At 44.8% G+C, this 18,981-nt stretch overlaps 1 protein-coding gene and 2 long non-coding RNA genes across 3 annotated transcripts; 1 reads left to right on the forward strand and 2 right to left on the reverse strand.

Moving 5' to 3' along the window:
• Positions 1-616: 616 nt before the first annotated feature.
• LOC127140813 (uncharacterized) lies at positions 617-2,581 on the reverse strand. The gene is made up of 2 exons (XR_007811292.1): positions 2,486-2,581; positions 617-1,201 (listed from the first exon to the last, which is right to left on the reverse strand). It is a non-coding gene; the product is annotated as an uncharacterized LOC127140813 (long non-coding RNA).
• On the forward strand, positions 2,498-3,427 carry LOC127140811 (kinesin heavy chain-like). Its single transcript, XM_051068578.1, has 3 exons — positions 2,498-2,659; positions 2,757-2,861; positions 2,960-3,427. The coding sequence occupies exons 1-3, from the start codon at positions 2,498-2,500 to the stop codon at positions 2,993-2,995; spliced, it is 303 nt and encodes a 100-aa protein (XP_050924535.1). The 3' UTR covers positions 2,996-3,427.
• An 11,346-nt stretch (positions 3,428-14,773) lies between these two features.
• On the reverse strand, positions 14,774-15,781 carry LOC127140812 (uncharacterized). The gene is made up of 2 exons (XR_007811291.1): positions 15,742-15,781; positions 14,774-15,358 (listed from the first exon to the last, which is right to left on the reverse strand). It is a non-coding gene; the product is annotated as an uncharacterized LOC127140812 (long non-coding RNA).
• Between the last annotated feature and the right edge of the window lie 3,200 nt (positions 15,782-18,981).

Genomic DNA, 18,981 nt, shown 5'->3' on the forward strand with positions numbered 1-18,981 from the left:
ATCTTTATGATGAAATATTCCTGTTCCCTCTCTGTTGCTTCAACCCGCTCCATACAACACTCTGGTGTCACGGCGCTGACAGGTGTTTGTTCAACTTAGTCAAACTCTGCTTTTCGTTTGCGCCCCTAGTGTTTCATCTTTACATTGCTATCAGTAAGGTTAGGTAGGATATGGGTTTAATTCATTTTATTGACCCTGAAAGCGAATATCTTTAGTAAAAATCCTTGAACAATAATGTGGCGCTATGATGGCTCTAACGGTGATCCTGCCGGAGTTTCCTGTGGTTTCAGGTGGATTAAGAATGATTTTACGCTCCCCGGCCGCTCTGACAAATGTTACACGTGTTTATTAGGGTATTTACGGTCAGAAATCCTGTTGTGTGTGTGGGACTCGAGGAAATCCGAGCATGCGCTGTATTGGCTGTCATTTGGAACGGATCGATAGTCAATCTGACACGTTGTTGTTTTCATGATGAATTCATGATGAGTAAAGTTTAAAAATGGGGGGGTCCGCTGTCATCCGCCATGTTTGTTTAGTCTAAAGTCACCTCCACACAATAAGATGTTTTTGACTCAAATACACAATGTCCAATTAATCAATGTGATTTTATGGCAAATTTAAGGAGGCACGCAGAATCATATTCTTTATTTTCACTGTTTTACAGCAGGGAGTATTATGGACTTAATAAAAACAGATGTATGTACAAAAATAAAGTGACAGATCCCGTCTAAACCCGACTTCAGCTCCATTTGGACTGGATCTTTTTTAGAGGAGGTGGGCTAGTTTAACAATACCTGGCCCACCCACCCATACCTGCAGTAATCACAGCATATACATTTATTCACATATTTTTATTCTAAGTATGCAGAATTAGCTGCGATCATCTCCTGTCTGCAGTGAACCCATGGGCGTACAGACAGCTGTCACTGGATCACTGTGATACTGAAGAAAAGTTAAAAACAAGTTCCAAAAGCAAGTTCTGCACAAACACAAGTGTCTTTTTTCTGACTTCTTAGCAGAGTTATGGAGGTTACATTACAGAAGACCACAGTGAAGATTTAATTCTCCACCTCCTCCCGTACAGTTAATCCCGTCCAAATGGGGCTTTAGTCTCTGCATTAAACAAAGACATGAAGAGTACACTGGTAACAAGAGGATGAGGAGCTCATCTTTAGTTCTGGTCAGGAAAGTCTGCGCTCATCTGAGAAGAAGAGAAAAGGACAGGTTGTTAGGTACAAAGACACAAAGTAAAGTGACTCCAGCTCTAATGTAAATCCAGAGTATTGTTCTAAGAATGAAGGGGATCTTTCTGCATGAATTTTATGTTAACAAGTGAATTTCATGCAACAGACACGTAAAGAAATACAATACATGACCGAGGCGCTTTAGATTTGTCCTAAATTCATTCTGCATGCATGTCAAATATTTTCTCTACTGCTGTTTGTATTTCAAGCTTTAATAAGTGTCAAAAATAAAACAAACACTTGTGTTGGAGGAGGGAGAGCCACAGCTGTTAGTGTAGTAAAGTATAGTTGAGTTAAACTGCAGCGGTTTAGCAGGGGAACAGATTGAAGCGGCGTCTACCTGAACGTCAAACTCTCAAATCCAATCAGATTGCTGGTCTGGAGGCCGAGCAGGAAGAGAAATACAAAAAACAAAACAAAAGACAGACGGCGACATTTACAGCTGAGAAGACAGAGATCAGACTGAGCAGGAAAAACAAATGACTGCTGCTTCAGGAACTCTGAACACAGTCAACTCTACAGTTTGAGTATGAAGAGGCAGAGAGGATGCGGTTTCCAGTTTTCTGTGCGTTCCTCAAGACGTTGCTCACTCAAAGTTAAATAATGAAAACATGAGCGGTTCTGTTAACAACCACCAAGTAACAGAAAAGTATCAATCGTAGTATCGATACGCCTCCACCGACCAGTCCTGCTGCAGTTAATAAGACTGTGAATTCTTGAATTGTGGCCGTAAATGTGTTTGGTGCTGTCACGGTGACCTTTGGCCTTTTGACCACCTGCATGTAATCAGTTCATCTTTGAGTCCAACTGAATATTTGTATTAAATTTGTATTAAAATTCCTCGAGGCCTTACTGAGATATCGTGCTCAAAGTAAAGGGACGGCTGCCCATTAATTGAATTTTGCCGGCACGAGTGAGAAACAGCTTCCCATAAACACAGCTCAGTCTCAGAAGATTTACAATGACCCAACAAATGGAGGATTTGGGAGAAATCCGAGTGTGAAAACTGTGGATGGTTCTGTCAGCGAGCCGTGCAGAGTTTAAAGCAGCAGTGTTGGATCCAGGTGAAGGTGATGGCTCCCTCTCTGCTGCTCTCACTGAACCTGAGCAGGAAGCACAGCCTTCTCCCTCCTCTCCTACTGATGAAGCCCATGATGGAGCTGCGACACAGGGCAGAGGTTTATGGTCAAATCTCACACTCACCACTGTGTCTGCTGCAGGAGAACCAGAGTGGCACTCACCCGTTGTTCCAGATGGAGAGGAGGTGTCGTTTAATCCTTCAATCCTCAGCCTGTCTTCCACACTTACTAACCATCATTATCACTTTCTTCTTGTTCTTTCAGGCCAAAGAGCTGCAGACTCTTCACAACCTCCGCAAACTCTTCGTTCTGGACCTCACCACACGGGTTAAGAAGGTACATCACCTTCCTCTGCTTGCTTGGTTCTGTTAAGCATCATCTCTCTGAAAATGCCAGTTTAACACTGAACCTGTGCTCTGACTATTGTTGTTAGAGTGCAGAGATGGACTGTGAGGAAGGGCTTGGCAACATCGCCCAGAAACAGAAGATCTCATTCCTGGAGAATAACTTGGAGCAGCTCACAAAAGTCCACAAGCAGGTAAAGTACCTAACATATACTATATACAGCATATGTAACATTAATACAAAATAAGCTGACGTTCTGTGAAGGAGACTAGTATTTTTCTTTTTTCTCAGCCAGTGATGGAAGAAGTCAAAATAGCAATACAGTAAAATAAAAATACACCTACTTCAATGAAAGCATTCTCTGCATAATTTACTATAAGCATCAAAAGTTTCAATGGAAATACTCAGGTAGGTACCTCAAAATTGTTCTTAAGTACAATTTGTTAAATTGTTCTTATTTTTACCCTCTCAAAGTCACCTTATCTGAGAAGCCATGTCTGGGCATTAACATCCTGACAAGTTTTATTCCTAGCTTCACCAAACTTTGTAAGATCGCTGTGTTGTCTCTCTGCCCTGTGTGCCTGTCACTTGCAGTGTGGCTGCTTTCTTTGCAGATACTGGAGGTGAGCATGGTCATGAGCACCTGAGCTCATCAGCGCCCTCTGGTGGACACAGACCCTGTATGTCAGTGCTCCTTCTGAAACCCTCTCAGAGCTGAGTTCAGACTCTCCCTCTTCTCCCTGAGACACACCCACTGGCTTTGGTTTGTGTTTCTCCCTCAGCAGTAGCTTGACTCAGTGGCTTGAAGAGTTTCTGTGACTTCAAACCCCGCCCTGAACTCTGCACTGCCCAACTTGGTACAACCCAAGTCCCCTCTCCCTCCTCTCCCTCCTCTCCCTGCCCTCACCAAGCAATTGAGTTGGAAAAACTAAGGATTGATATTGTGCAGGTACAAAGAGATGGTCAGGCAGTACAAACCTTTAATGGTTCAGTCATGTTGAGTCTTGTTTGTCTTCCATCTATCAGTTTTGGTGAAACTTTAGTTCAAATCTAATGCTGTGATATGTTTTTAGCTCTTGAACCCTCCAAAGTCACCTTATCTGAGAACCATGTCTGGGCATTAACATCCTGACAAGTTTTATTCCTAGCTTCACCAAACTTTGTAAGATCGCTGTGTTGTCTCTCTGCCCTGTGTGCCTGTCACTTACAGTGTGGCTGCTTTTTTTGCAGGTACTGGAGGTGAGCATGGTCATGAGCACCTGAGCTCATCAGCGCCCTCTGGTGGACACAGACCCTGTATGTCAGTGCACCTTCTGAAACCCTCTCAGAGCTGAGTTCAGACTCTCCCTCTTCTCCCTGAGACACACCCACTGGCTTTGGTTTGTGTTTCTCCCTCAGCAGTAGCTTGACTCAGTGGCTTGAAGAGTTTCTGTGACTTCAAACCCCGCCCCCTGAACTCTGCACTGCCCAACTTGGTACAACCCAAGTCCCCTCTCCCTCCTCTCCCTCCTCTCACCTCATCCAGCAATCCAGTTGGAAAAACTAAGGATTGATATCGTGCAGGTACAAAGAGATGGTCAGGCAGTACAAACCTTTAATGGTTATTATATCTGCAAAATGACTGAATATCAGCTGCTGGTAATTAAAGAATGGCTGTGGATCTAATTCTTTTGTTGAGGCAACTAGTCCAGATTTATAAAACAGAATTTCATTGCTGATTTGAACCAAAATACAGTACATGAATCTGGCTTGAAGCCTAAACCCCACCAGTAAGACTGGAGTCTGAGAAATGATGCTCCAAAATACAGACTGAGAACCTCTTGACCTTTGTGACCCAGGGGCTTGATGAGGAGCAGCCCTTTAAACAGGCTGTTGGTTCAGATCCAAACATCTGACGTCCACAGATGTTTCAGTCCAAGAGAGTGGTTGCTGCACTGTCTCAGATTTAGTTTGTTCTTTGTCTATACGGTGTTTGATTCCCTGAAATAAGGCTTTTAAAAGCTTTGCAGGTACTGCAGGTGAGCATGGCAGAGGGCCATCAGCACCTGAGCTCATCAGCGCCCTCTGGTGGACACAGACCCTGTATGTCAGTGCTCCTTCTGAAACCCTCTCAGAGCTGAGTTCAGACTCTCCCTCTTCTCCCTGAGACACACCCACTGGCTTTGGTTTGTGTTTCTCCCTCAGCAGTAGCTTGACTCAGTGGCTTGAAGAGTTTCTGTGACTTCAAACCCCGCCCCCTGAACTCTGCACTGCCCAACTTGGTACAGCCCAAGTCCCCTCTCCCTCCTCTCCCTCCTCTCCTCCTCTCCCTTCTCCACCTCACAAGCAATTGAGTTGGAAAAACTAAGGATTGATATTGTGCAGGTACAAAGAGATGGTCAGGCAGTACAAACCTTTAACGGTTATTATATCTGCAAAATGACTGAATATCAGCTGCTGGTAATTAAAAATGGCTGTGGATCTAATTCTTTTGTTGAGGCAACTAGTCCAGATTTATAAAACAGAATTTCATTGCTGATTTGAACCAAAATACAGTACATGAATCTGGCTTGAAGCCTAAACCCACCAGTAAGACTGGAGTCTGAGAAATGACGCTCCAAAATACAGACTGAGAACCTCTTGACCTTTGTGACCCAGGGGCTTGATGAGGAGCAGCCCTTTAAACAGGCTGTTGGTTCAGATCCAAACATCTGACGTCCACAGATGTTTCAGTCCAAGAGAGTGGTTGCTGCACTGTCTCAGATTTAGTTTGTTCTTTGTCTATACGGTGTTTGATTCCCTGAAATAAGGCTTTTAAAAGCTTTGCAGGTACTGCAGGTGAGCATGGCAGAGGGCCATCAGCACCTGAGCTCATCAGCGCCCTCTGGTGGACACAGACCCTGTATGTCAGTGCTCCTTCTGAAACCCTCTCAGAGCTGAGTTCAGACTCTCCCTCTTCTCCCTGAGACACACCCACTGGCTTTGGTTTGTGTTTCTCCCTCAGCAGTAGCTTGACTCAGTGGCTTGAAGAGTTTCTGTGACTTCAAACCCCGCCCCTGAACTCTGCACTGCCCAACTTGGTACAACCCAAGTCCCCTCTCCCTCCTCTCCCTCCTCTCCCTCTCCACCTCACCAAGCAATTGAGTTGGAAAAACTAAGGATTGATATTGTGCAGGTACAAAGAGATGGTCAGGCAGTACAAACCTTTAATGGTTCAGTCATGTTGAGAACATGTTTGTCTTCCATCTTATCAGTTTTGGTGAAACTTTAGTTCAAATCTAATGCTGTGATGTTTTTAGCTCTTGATATTTTTTATTTTTACCCTCTCAAAGTCACCTTATCTGAGAAGCCATGTCTGGGCATTAACATCCTGACAAGTTTTATTCCTAGCTTCACCAAACTTTGTAAGATCGCTGTGTTGTCTCTCTGCCCTGTGTGCCTGTCACTTACAGTGTGGCTGCTTTTTTTGCAGGTACTGGAGGTGAGCATGGTCATGAGCACCTGAGCTCATCAGCGCCCTCTGGTGGACACAGACCCTGTATGTCAGTGCACCTTCTGAAACCCTCTCAGAGCTGAGTTCAGACTCTCCCTCTTCTCCCTGAGACACACCCACTGGCTTTGGTTTGTGTTTCTCCCTCAGCAGTAGCTTGACTCAGTGGCTTGAAGAGTTTCTGTGACTTCAAACCCCGCCCCCTGAACTCTGCACTGCCCAACTTGGTACAACCCAAGTCCCTCTCCCTCCTCTCCCTCCTCTCCCTCCTCCACCTCATCCAGCAATCCAGTTGGAAAAACTAAGGATTGATATCGTGCAGGTACAAAGAGATGGTCAGGCAGTACAAACCTTTAATGGTTATTATATCTGCAAAATGACTGAATATCAGCTGCTGGTAATTAAAGAATGGCTGTGGATCTAATTCTTTTGTTGAGGCAACTAGTCCAGATTTATAAAACAGAATTTCATTGCTGATTTGAACCAAAATACAGTACATGAATCTGGCTTGAAGCCTAAACCCCACCAGTAAGACTGGAGTCTGAGAAATGACGCTCCAAAATACAGACTGAGAACCTCTTGACCTTTGTGACCCAGGGCTTGATGAGGAGCAGCCCTTTAAACAGGCTGTTGGTTCAGATCCAAACATCTGACGTCCACAGATGTTTCAGTCCAAGAGAGTGGTTGCTGCACTGTCTCAGATTTAGTTTGTTCTTTGTCTATACGGTGTTTGATTCCCTGAAATAAGGCTTTTAAAAGCTTTGCAGGTACTGCAGGTGAGCATGGCAGAGGGCCATCAGCACCTGAGCTCATCAGCGCCCTCTGGTGGACACAGACCCTGTATGTCAGTGCTCCTTCTGAAACCCTCTCAGAGCTGAGTTCAGACTCTCCCTCTTCTCCCTGAGACACACCCACTGGCTTTGGTTTGTGTTTCTCCCTCAGCAGTAGCTTGACTCAGTGGCTTGAAGAGTTTCTGTGACTTCAAACCCCGCCCCTGAACTCTGCACTGCCCAACTTGGTACAGCCCAAGTCCCCTCTCCCTCCTCTCCCTCCTCTCCCTTCTCCACCTCACCAAGCAATTGAGTTGGAAAAACTAAGGATTGATATTGTGCAGGTACAAAGAGATGGTCAGGCAGTACAAACCTTTAATGGTTCAGTCATGTTGAGAACATGTTTGTCTTCCATCTTATCAGTTTTGGTGAAACTTTAGTTCAAATCTAATGCTGTGATATGTTTTTAGCTCTTGATATTTTTTATTTTTACCCTCTCAAAGTCACCTTATCTGAGAAGCCATGTCTGGGCATTAACATCCTGACAAGTTTTATTCCTAGCTTCACCAAACTTTGTAAGATCGCTGTGTTGTCTCTCTGCCCTGTGTGCCTGTCACTTGCAGTGTGGCTGCTTTTTTTGCAGGTACTGGAGGTGAGCATGGTCATGAGCACCTGAGCTCATCAGCGCCCTCTGGTGGACACAGACCCTGTATGTCAGTGCTCCTTCTGAAACCCTCTCAGAGCTGAGTTCAGACTCTCCCTCTTCTCCCTGAGACACACCCACTGGCTTTGGTTTGTGTTTCTCCCTCAGCAGTAGCTTGACTCAGTGGCTTGAAGAGTTTCTGTGACTTCAAACCCGCCCCCTGAACTCTGCACTGCCCAACTTGGTACAACCCAAGTCCCCTCTCCCTCCTCTCCCTCCTCTCCCTCCTCCACCTCATCCAGCAATCCAGTTGGAAAAACTAAGGATTGATATCGTGCAGGTACAAAGAGATGGTCAGGCAGTACAAACCTTTAACGGTTATTATATCTGCAAAATGACTGAATATCAGCTGCTGGTAATTAAAGAATGGCTGTGGATCTAATTCTTTTGTTGAGGCAACTAGTCCAGATTTATAAAACAGAATTTCATTGCTGATTTGAACCAAAATACAGTACATGAATCTGGCTTGAAGCCTAAACCCACCAGTAAGACTGGAGTCTGAGAAATGACGCTCCAAAATACAGACTGAGAACCTCTTGACCTTTGTGACCCAGGGGCTTGATGAGGAGCAGCCCTTTAAACAGGCTGTTGGTTCAGATCCAAACATCTGACGTCCACAGATGTTTCAGTCCAAGAGAGTGGTTGCTGCACTGTCTCAGATTTAGTTTGTTCTTTGTCTATACGGTGTTTGATTCCCTGAAATAAGGCTTTTAAAAGCTTTGCAGGTACTGCAGGTGAGCATGGCAGAGGGCCATCAGCACCTGAGCTCATCAGCGCCCTCTGGTGGACACAGACCCTGTATGTCAGTGCTCCTTCTGAAACCCTCTCAGAGCTGAGTTCAGACTCTCCCTCTTCTCCCTGAGACACACCCACTGGCTTTGGTTTGTGTTTCTCCCTCAGCAGTAGCTTGACTCAGTGGCTTGAAGAGTTTCTGTGACTTCAAACCCGCCCCCTGAACTCTGCACTGCCCAACTTGGTACAACCCAAGTCCCCTCTCCCTCCTCTCCCCTCTCCCTCCTCTCCCTTCTCCACCTCACCAAGCAATTGAGTTGGAAAAACTAAGGATTGATATTGTGCAGGTACAAAGAGATGGTCAGGCAGTACAAACCTTTAATGGTTCAGTCATGTTGAGAACATGTTTGTCTTCCATCTTATCAGTTTTGGTGAAACTTTAGTTCAAATCTAATGCTGTGATGTTTTTTAGCTCTTGATATTTTTTATTTTTACCCTCTCAAAGTCACCTTATCTGAGAAGCCATGTCTGGGCATTAACATCCTGACAAGTTTTATTCCTAGCTTCACCAAACTTTGTAAGATCGCTGTGTTGTCTCTCTGCCCTGTGTGCCTGTCACTTGCAGTGTGGCTGCTTTTTTGCAGGTACTGGAGGTGAGCATGGTCATGAGCACCTGAGCTCATCAGCGCCCTCTGGTGGACACAGACCCTGTATGTCAGTGCTCCTTCTGAAACCCTCTCAGAGCTGAGTTCAGACTCTCCCTCTTCTCCCTGAGACACACCCACTGGCTTTGGTTTGTGTTTCTCCCTCAGCAGTAGCTTGACTCAGTGGCTTGAAGAGTTTCTGTGACTTCAAACCCCGCCCCCTGAACTCTGCACTGCCCAACTTGGTACAACCCAAGTCCCCTCTCCCTCCTCTCCCTCCTCTCACCTCATCCAGCAATCCAGTTGGAAAAACTAAGGATTGATATCGTGCAGGTACAAAGAGATGGTCAGGCAGTACAAACCTTTAACGGTTATTATATCTGCAAAATGACTGAATATCAGCTGCTGGTAATTAAAGAATGGCTGTGGATCTAATTCTTTTGTTGAGGCAACTAGTCCAGATTTATAAAACAGAATTTCATTGCTGATTTGAACCAAAATACAGTACATGAATCTGGCTTGAAGCCTAAACCCCACCAGTAAGACTGGAGTCTGAGAAATGACGCTCCAAAATACAGACTGAGAACCTCTTGACCTTTGTGACCCAGGGGCTTGATGAGGAGCAGCCCTTTAAACAGGCTGTTGGTTCAGATCCAAACATCTGACGTCCACAGATGTTTCAGTCCAAGAGAGTGGTTGCTGCACTGTCTCAGATTTAGTTTGTTCTTTGTCTATACGGTGTTTGATTCCCTGAAATAAGGCTTTTAAAAGCTTTGCAGGTACTGCAGGTGAGCATGGCAGAGGCCATCAGCACCTGAGCTCATCAGCGCCCTCTGGTGGACACAGACCCTGTATGTCAGTGCTCCTTCTGAAACCCTCTCAGAGCTGAGTTCAGACTCTCCCTCTTCTCCCTGAGACACACCCACTGGCTTTGGTTTGTGTTTCTGGATCAAACAACACCACACAAAACACTTCTTCCCTCGCTACACTCTGGTGGCCTACACTGCACCCTGTGATGCACGTCACTGTTAGTTTTCTGAAACCCTCTCAGAGCTGAGTTCAGACTCTCCCTCTTCTCCCTGAGACACACCCACTGGCTTTGGTTTGTGTTTCTGGATCAAACAAACCCACACAACTTGGTACACTTCTGGCCAACAGCTACACTTGCTGTGAAGCTGATTACAGTCACTGTAGCGTTTAAGTTTTCCTCATTGGTTAAATAGAATCCTTTTAATTGGTTTTGTTGTGTGAAACCCTGCTCAGAGATTGTTGTGAGAGTAGAATTAGCGCCCTCTGGCTCCCGACACAGACAGTGATATGAGTCAGACTAGGTCTTCTGACCAAACATGACTCAGAGCTGGTTGTTTGTCAGGTTATAAAAACAGTCCCTGAGAAGTGCTGAGTGAAAACTTGGGCCGTGTACTTCAGTCAGATTTCTGGACCTGTTCATCACAATGTCTGAAAAAAGATCAGATATCAAAGGCCTCAGCTACACTGCTGATTTTACTGATTACACGTCACTGTTAGTTTAAGTTTTCCTCATTGTTTTAAATAGAATCATTTGTTAATTGGTTTTGTTGTGTGCAACTGTGCAGCCTTGTTGTGAAGAGTAGAATTAGCGCCTCTGGTGGACACAGGCCCTGTGTCAGTGCTCCTTCTGAAACCCTCTCAGAGCTGAGTTCAGACTCTGAGACAGTGATAATAGTACTAGGTCTTAATGTCCAAACATGTTCTCAGATAAGGTGTTTGTCAGGTTATAAAAACAGAATAATATCAAAGGCTGAAAACATGAAAACGTGGGCTGTGTACAGGCCTTGTTTTCTGGACCTGTTCATGTCAATGTCTGAACAAAATCAGAGATGGTGCTGCAGCAACCTTTTCTGATCTGATATGGAATGACCCCTCTGAAGTTCTTGGGTTTGAGTTGTGGCGGATTTTGATGAAGTCCAGGACCCTCTGTAAACTCCCAAAGGCTCCAGGAAATAAGTGTGAAGGGTCTGATGAGATAGCTGAACCTTTAGGTTCTGAGGATGTGGATTTGACTCAGTTGTGGGTCGTACAAGCAGAGATTTTTGAATCAAAGTCTGACAAAAGCCTCTGATCAACACGTCGCCTTATAGCTCACACCGACACTGAAGTTCAGAGTTATCGGTTCCTCTGGTTTTGAGGTCTTGGGTCAGAGGCTGCAGAGTTTTGATGCCCAGCACTCAAAGTAAACACTGAAAGGCTCAAAGAAATGTGTCTCAGCTGTCTGACAAGATGGCGCAGACTGGTAGAACACTGACTCGTGTTCAAGAGTCGTGAGTTCAATTCTTGGTTGAGGCAGTGAGTTTTTGAAGGCTGGTGTGCAGATCACAGAGTGAAATGCTTGAAAAAAGGAGTTCAGGTGTCTCACCACATAGGTCAGTGGTTAAGGAGATGGACTGGGTCTCAAGAGTTGGTGAGTTCAATTCTTGCTTGCGTCAAAGAGTTTTTGAAGACTGGTGTGCAAAAGAAAGGCTGAAATGCTTAAAGAAAGAGTCCTCCACTGTCTGACAAGATGGCGCAGACTGGTAGAACACTGACTCATGTTCAAGAGTCGTGAGTTCAATTCTTGGTTGAGGCAGTGAGTTTTTGAAGGCTGGTGTGCAGATCACAGAGTGAAATGCTTGAAAAAAGGAGTTCAGGTGTCTCACCACATAGGTCTCAAGGGAGATGGACTGGGAATCAAGAGTTCGTGAGTTCAATTGGGAATCAAGAGTTGGTGAGTTCAATTCTTGAGAGACAAAGAGTTTTTCACTTTCAACTGCCAAAATGAAGAAGCCAAATGCGCCACGAGCATTAGTCACATCAGATCCTCAGTGGTGCAGTGGATTTGTCTGCAGGCAAGAGGTTGTGATTGGGAACCAAGAGGTTGCAGGTTCAAGTCTTGGTTGAGACAAAGAGTTTTTCACTTTCAACAGCCAAAATGAAGATGTCAAATACGCCCGGAGCTCTGTTCATATCAGATGCACGGTGGTGCAGTGGGTTCGTCAGCGGCCGGATGGTCGACTGGTCTGGGAGAGGCCGGTTCGAATCCCCTTCACTGCCAGCGTCTGGGTTAGGGGGTAGCAGGAGAGGATAATTTAGTTCGGGGGGGGAGGTAGCTGGGGGGGAGGGGCTAGATCAGGTGGGGGGGGCTAGGTAGGAGGAGCTAGAGGGGGGTGGGGCTAGGTAGGAGGAGTCAGAGGGGGGGCAGGTAGGAGGAGCTAGAGGGTAGGAGGAGTCAGGGGGAGGGGCAGGTAGGAGGAGCTAGAGTAGGGAGTCAGGGGAGGGCAGGTAGGAGGAGTCAGGGGGAGGGGCAGGTAGGAGGAGGAGGTAGGAGGAGTCAGGAGGTAGGAGGAGCCAGAGGGGGGGGCAGGAGGAAGGGAGGGAGTGACTTATTGGTTTTATAGGACATGCTTGTGCGTACAAGGTGCTTTTGAAACTTTTTAGCCAGCAAGAACTGGAGCACATGGAACAAACATTTGGTAACTCTTACTTAAAATATCCACACATTTATCACATTTTCTGCATTTTTATTGTTGTTAGTGCAGTTTTACACTGTTAACTATTAACTTTAGCATTAGCTTTAACTTTAACATTAACTTTAACATTAACTTTAACTTTAACATTAGCTTTAACTTAACTTTAGCATTAGCTTTAACTTTAGCATTAGCTTTAACATTAGCTTTAACTTTAACATTAACATTAGCTTTAACTTTAGCATTAGCTTTAACTTAGCATTAGCTTTAACGTTAGCATTAACATTAGCATTACAATGCTACAGCAGAACTAGCAGCAACAAAAGGTGCAGAGATACACTTGTGAATGGATGCAACAAAGGTTAAATAACAAGGTCCAAACAAACAGCAGCGCAGACACGAGTGTATCTCCTCACCTCCCGTTTCTGGAAAACACAGAGAAGAAACAGATGTAGTTAGGTTAGGCTATGATTCTAGCAGGAGTTGAAATCTGCAAGGATTCTAGCATTAGTCAAAATCTGCAAAGTAAGCCAACAAAAGACTCACGTTTACACTTAAATTGAAAGATAACCATTTAATAACTGCACCGACAACAGTAAAAACGCAGAAAATGTGATAAATGCGTGGATATTTTAAGCGAGAGTTACCAAATGTTTGTACCACGTGCAGCAGTTCTCGCTGGCTCCGTCTGCGCGCGCCGGGTGTCAAAGAGGAAGTCGCTGTTTCCGGCGCGCCTTATATAGACGAGAGCGTGGGGGGAGGGGGGCAGTGCACTGGGGAGAGGAGGGGGGCGGCTGGACCTCACTCTGTGCAGGTCTCACGGGAATCGAATCCCGTTTCTGACACGTGTGTGATTCCCCCAAACAAAATGTCCCGTGAATAAATCACTATAAGATCGATGTTTTATTGTGTGAACTGCTGCGGACAACATATAAATCCACAGACGTTTGCAGAACAGTCAGTTTGTTTTATATTTGTGTTGCATTTAACACTTTGTCACGTATTTCTCTTGATTCAAACGACACTCGGAGGTTGTCGCTCAAATCTGACAAAGTGTCTGACTGGACTGTACCAAGTCAAGTAGAGAACAGAGGGGGGTTTCAGGTGATCTCCACCTTAGTTTGTGTTGAGCTGCCGAAGGCTCTGTGTTTCTTGTAATACTCTGACTGACTTCATCCCCACTTTAAAGTCTTTGACCGTTTCATGAACACACCACGCTTGCTCATGGTTTGAATTGTTGGGTCTCCTTATAAATATTATAATATAAAGAGCACGGTGTAAACCTGCTCTGTGTGTACAGCGCCTCGAGATGACGTCTGTTATGATTTGACGCTGTATAAATAAATATTGACTTGACATCATCAGAGAAATCAGAAGAAAGCTGCAGCTGTTTTCAATTAAAAATGATTGCTATGAGTTTATGGGCCAACTTTTCTTTGAGCGTCTCCTGCTCCACAGCCTGAAAGTTAAAAAATAAAATAAAAGAACCCCCCACCCCTCTTCCCTCTTCCCCTCCCGTGCAACCCCCACCCGCACCCCCGCACCCCTAACCCTAACCCTAACCACAATCTCAGTTTATATAACGCCAGATCACAACAAAAGTTATGTGAGGGTTGGAATGATTAAATCAGATTCAGTTGTGATGGTCAGAATGTTTTATTTGAATGAAAACGTGCTGAGAAACGATCTTTATGATGAAATATTCCTGTTCCCTCTCTGTTGCTTCAACCCGCTCCATACAACACTCTGGTGTCACGGCGCTGACAGGTGTTTGTTCAACTTAGTCAAACTCTGCTTTTCGTTTGCGCCCCCTAGTGTTTCATCTTTACATTGCTATCAGTAAGGTTAGGTAGGATATGGGTTTAATTCATTTTATTGACCCTGAAAGCGAATATCTTTAGTAAAAATCCTTGAACAATAATGTGGCGCTATGATGGCTCTAACGGTGATCCTGCCGGAGTTTCCTGTGGTTTCAGGTGGATTAAGAATGATTTTACGCTCCCGGCCGCTCTGACAAATGTTACACGTGTTTATTAGGGTATTTACGGTCAGAAATCCTGTTGTGTGTGTGGGAGGGACTCGAGGAAATCCGAGCATGCGCTGTATTGGCTGTCATTTGGAACGGATCGATAGTCAATCTGACACGTTGTTGTTTTCATGATGAATTCATGATGAATAAAGTTTAAAAATGGGGGGTCCGCTGTCATCCGCCATGTTTGTTTAGTCTAAAGTCACCTCCACACAATAATGTTTTTGCAGACTCAAATACACAATGTCCAATTAATCAATGTGATTTTATGGCAAATTTAAGGAGGCACGCAGAATCATATTCTTTATTTTCACTGTTTTACAGCAGGGAGTATTATGGACTTAATAAAAACAGATGTATGTACAAAAATAAAGTGACAGATCCCGTCTAAACCCGACTTCAGCTCCATTTGGACTGGATCTTTTTTAGAGGAGGTGGGCTAGTTTAACAATACCTGGCCCACCCACCCATACCTGCAGTAATCACAGCATATACATTTATTCACATATTTTTATTCTAAGTATGCAGAATTAGCTGCGATCATCTCCTGTCTGCAGTGAACCCATGGGCGTACAGACAGCTGTCACTGGATCACTGTGATACTGAAGAAAAGTTAAAAACAAGTTCCAAAAGCAAGTTCTGCACAAACACAAGTGTCTTTTTTCTGACTTCTTAGCAGAGTTATGGAGGTTACATTACAGAAGACCACAGTGAAGATTTAATTCTCCACCTCCTCCCGTACAGTTAATCCCGTCCAAATGGGGCTTTAGTCTCTGCATTAAACAAAGACATGAAGAGTACACTGGTAACAAGAGGATGAGGAGCTCATCTTTAGTTCTGGTCAGGAAAGTCTGCGCTCATCTGAGAAGAAGAGAAAAGGACAGGTTGTTAGGTACAAAGACACAAAGTAAAGTGACTCCAGCTCTAATGTAAATCCAGAGTATTGTTCTAAGAATGAAGGGGATCTTTCTGCATGAATTTTATGTTAACAAGTGAATTTCATGCAACAGACACGTAAAGAAATACAATACATGACCGAGGCGCTTTAGATTTGTCCTAAATTCATTCTGCATGCATGTCAAATATTTTCTCTACTGCTGTTTGTATTTCAAGCTTTAATAAGTGTCAAAAATAAAACAAACACTTGTGTTGGAGGAGGGAGAGCCACAGCTGTTAGTGTAGTAAAGTATAGTTGAGTTAAACTGCAGCGGTTTAGCAGGGGAACAGATTGAAGCGGCGTCTACCTGAACGTCAAACTCTCCAAATCCAATCAGATTGCTGGTCTGGAGGCCGAGCAGGAAGAGAAATACAAAAAACAAAACAAAAGACAGACGGCGAGATTTACAGCTGAGAAGACAGAGATCAGACTGAGCAGGAAAAACAAATGACTGCTGCTTCAGGAACTCTGAACACAGTCAACTCTACAGTTTGAGTATGAAGAGGCAGAGAGGATGCGGTTTCCAGTTTTCTGTGCGTTCCTCAAGACGTTGCTCACTCAAAGTTAAATAATGAAAACATGAGCGGTTCTGTTAACAACCACCAAGTAACAGAAAAGTATCAATCGTAGTATCGATACGCCTCCACCGACCAGTCCTGCTGCAGTTAATAAGACTGTGAATTCTTGAATTGTGGCCGTAAATGTGTTTGGTGCTGTCACGGTGACCTTTGGCCTTTTGAGTCCCTCATGTAATCAGTTCTCTTTGAGTCCAACTGAATATTTGTATTAAATTTGTATTAAAATTCCTCGAGGCCTTACTGAGATATCGTGCTCAAAGTAAAGGGACTCCATTAATTGAATTTTGCCGGCACGAGTGAGAAACAGCTTCCCAGCTCAGTCTCAGAAGATTTACAATGACAGTTTGGAGAAATCCGAGTGTGAAAACTGTGGATGGTTCTGTCAGCGAGCCGTTTTAAAGATGTTGGATCCAGGTGAAGGTGCTCCCTCTCTGCTGCTCTCACTGGAGCAGGAAGCACAGCCTTCTCCCTCTCCTCTCCTACAAAGCCCAGATGGAGCTCACACAGGGCAGAGGTTTATGGTCAAATCCTCACCACTGTGTCTGCTGCAGGACCAGAGTGGCACTCACCCGTTGTTCCAGATGGAGAGGAGGGTCGTTTAATCCTTCAATCCTCAGCCTGTCTTCCAACTTATAACCATCATTATCACTTTCTTCTTGAGGCCAAAGAGCTGAACTCTTCACAACCTCAGTTCTGGACCTCACCACACGGGTTAAGAAGGTACATCACCTTCCTCTGCTTGCTTGGTTCTGTTAAGCATCATCTCTCTGAAAATGCCAGTTTAACACTGTGTGACTATTGTTGTTAGAGTGCTGGAAGGAAGGGCTTGGCTTTTTCCTGGAGAATAACTGGAGCAGCAAAAAGTCCACAAGCAGGTAAAGTACCTAACATATACTATATACAGATTGTATAATACAAAATAAGCACGTTCTGTGAATAGTATCAGCCAGTGATGGAAGAAGTCTAGCAATTTGAAAGCATTCTCTGCAAATTTACTATAAGCAGTTTCAATGGAAATACATAGACCTCAAAATTGTTCTTAAGTACAATTTGTTAAATTGTTCTTGTCACCTTAGAGAAGCCTGTCTGGGCATTAACATCCTGACACCTAGCTTCACCAGTACGCTGTGTTGTCTCTCTGCCCTGTGTGCCTGTCAGTGTGGCTGAGACTGGAGGTGAGCATGATGAGCACCTGAGCTCATCAGCGCCCTCTGGTGGACACAGGCCCTGTATGTCAGAAACTGAGCTGAACTCTCCCTCTTCTCCCTGACACACCCACTGGCTTTGGTTTGTGTTTCTCCCTCAGCAGTAGCTTGACAGTGGGAAGAGTTTCTGTGATTCAAACCCCGCCCCCTGAACTCTGCACTGAACTTGCAACCCAAGTCCCTTTCTCTCCCTCTCTCCTCCTCTCCCTCCTCCACCTCAACAGTTGAAAAACTAAGGATTGATATTGTGCAGGTACAAAGAGATGGTCAGGCAGTAAAACCTTTAACGGTTATTATATCTGAAAATGACTGAATATCCTGCTGGTAATTAAAGAATGGCTGTGGATCTAATTCTTTTGAGGCAACTAGTCCAGATTTATAAAACAGAATCCAAACCAAAATACAGACATGAATCTGGCTGAAGTAAACCCCACCAGTGACTGCACTGTCTCAGATTTAGTTTGTTCTTTGTCTATACGGTGTTTGATTCCCTGAAATAAGGCTTTTAAAAGCTTTGCAGGTACTACTGGAGGTGAGCATGGCAGAGGGCCATCAGCACCTGAGCTCATCAGCGCCCTCTGGTGGACACAGACCCTGTATGTCAGTGCTCCTTCTGAAACCCTCTCAGAGCTGAGTTCAGACTCTCCCTCTTCTCCCTGAGACACACCCTGGCTTTGGTTTGTGTTTCTCCCTCAGCAGTAGCTTGACTCAGTGGCTTGAAGAGTTTCTGTGACTTCAAACCCCGCCCCCCTGAACTCTGCACTGCCCAACTTGGTACAAAGTCCCCTCTCCCTCCTCTCCCTCCTCTCCCTCCTCTCCCTCCACCTCACCAAGCAATTGAGTTGGAAAAACTAAGGATTGATATTGTGCAGGTACAAAGAGATGGTCAGGCAGTACAAACCTTTAATGGTTCAGTCATGTTGAGAACATGTTTGTCTTCCATCTTATCAGTTTTGGTGAAACTTTAGTTCAAATCTAATGCTGTGATATGTTTTTAGCTCTTGATATTTTTTATTTTTACCCTCTCAAAGTCACCTTATCTGAGAAGCCATGTCTGGGCATTAACATCCTGACAAGTTTTATTCCTAGCTTCACCAAACTTTGTAAGATCGCTGTGTTGTCTCTCTGCCCTGTGTGCCTGTCACTTGCAGTGTGGCTGCTTTTTTTTTGCAGGTACTGGAGGTGAGCATGGTCATGAGCACCTGAGCTCATCAGCGCCCTCTGGTGGACACAGACCCTGTATGTCAGTGCTCCTTCTGAAACCCTCTCAGAGCTGAGTTCAGACTCTCCCTCTTCTCCCTGAGACACACCCACTGGCTTTGGTTTGTGTTTCTCCCTCAGCAGTAGCTTGACTCAGTGGCTTGAAGAGTTTCTGTGACTTCAAACCCCGCCCCTGAACTCTGCACTGCCCAACTTGGTACAACCCAAGTCCCTCTCCCTCCTCTCCCTCCTCTCCCTCCTCCACCTCATCCAGCAATCCAGTTGGAAAAACTAAGGATTGATATTGTGCAGGTACAAAGAGATGGTCAGGCAGTACAAACCTTTAACGGTTATTATATCTGCAAAATGACTGAATATCAGCTGCTGGTAATTAAAGAATGGCTGTGGATCTAATTCTTTTGTTGAGGCAACTAGTCCAGATTTATAAAACAGAATTTCATTGCTGATTTGAACCAAAATACAGTACATGAATCTGGCTTGAAGCCTAAACCCCACCAGTAAGACTGGAGTCTGAGAAATGACGCTCCAAAATACAGACTGAGA

Source organism: Lates calcarifer, unplaced genomic scaffold (genome assembly GCF_001640805.2).
Source record: "Lates calcarifer isolate ASB-BC8 unplaced genomic scaffold, TLL_Latcal_v3 _unitig_5001_quiver_2739, whole genome shotgun sequence".
Lineage (NCBI taxonomy): Eukaryota > Metazoa > Chordata > Actinopteri > Centropomidae > Lates > Lates calcarifer.

Coding starts and splice junctions, on each gene's coding strand:
- LOC127140811 (XM_051068578.1), top strand. CDS start 2,498: ATGGAGAGGAGGTGTCGTTTAATCCTTCAATCCTCAGCCTGTCTTCCA. Junction 2,660..2,756: donor TCACCACACGGGTTAAGAAG/GTACATCACCTT, acceptor TATTGTTGTTAG/AGTGCAGAGATGGACTGTGA. Junction 2,862..2,959: donor TCACAAAAGTCCACAAGCAG/GTAAAGTACCTA, acceptor CTTTTTTCTCAG/CCAGTGATGGAAGAAGTCAA.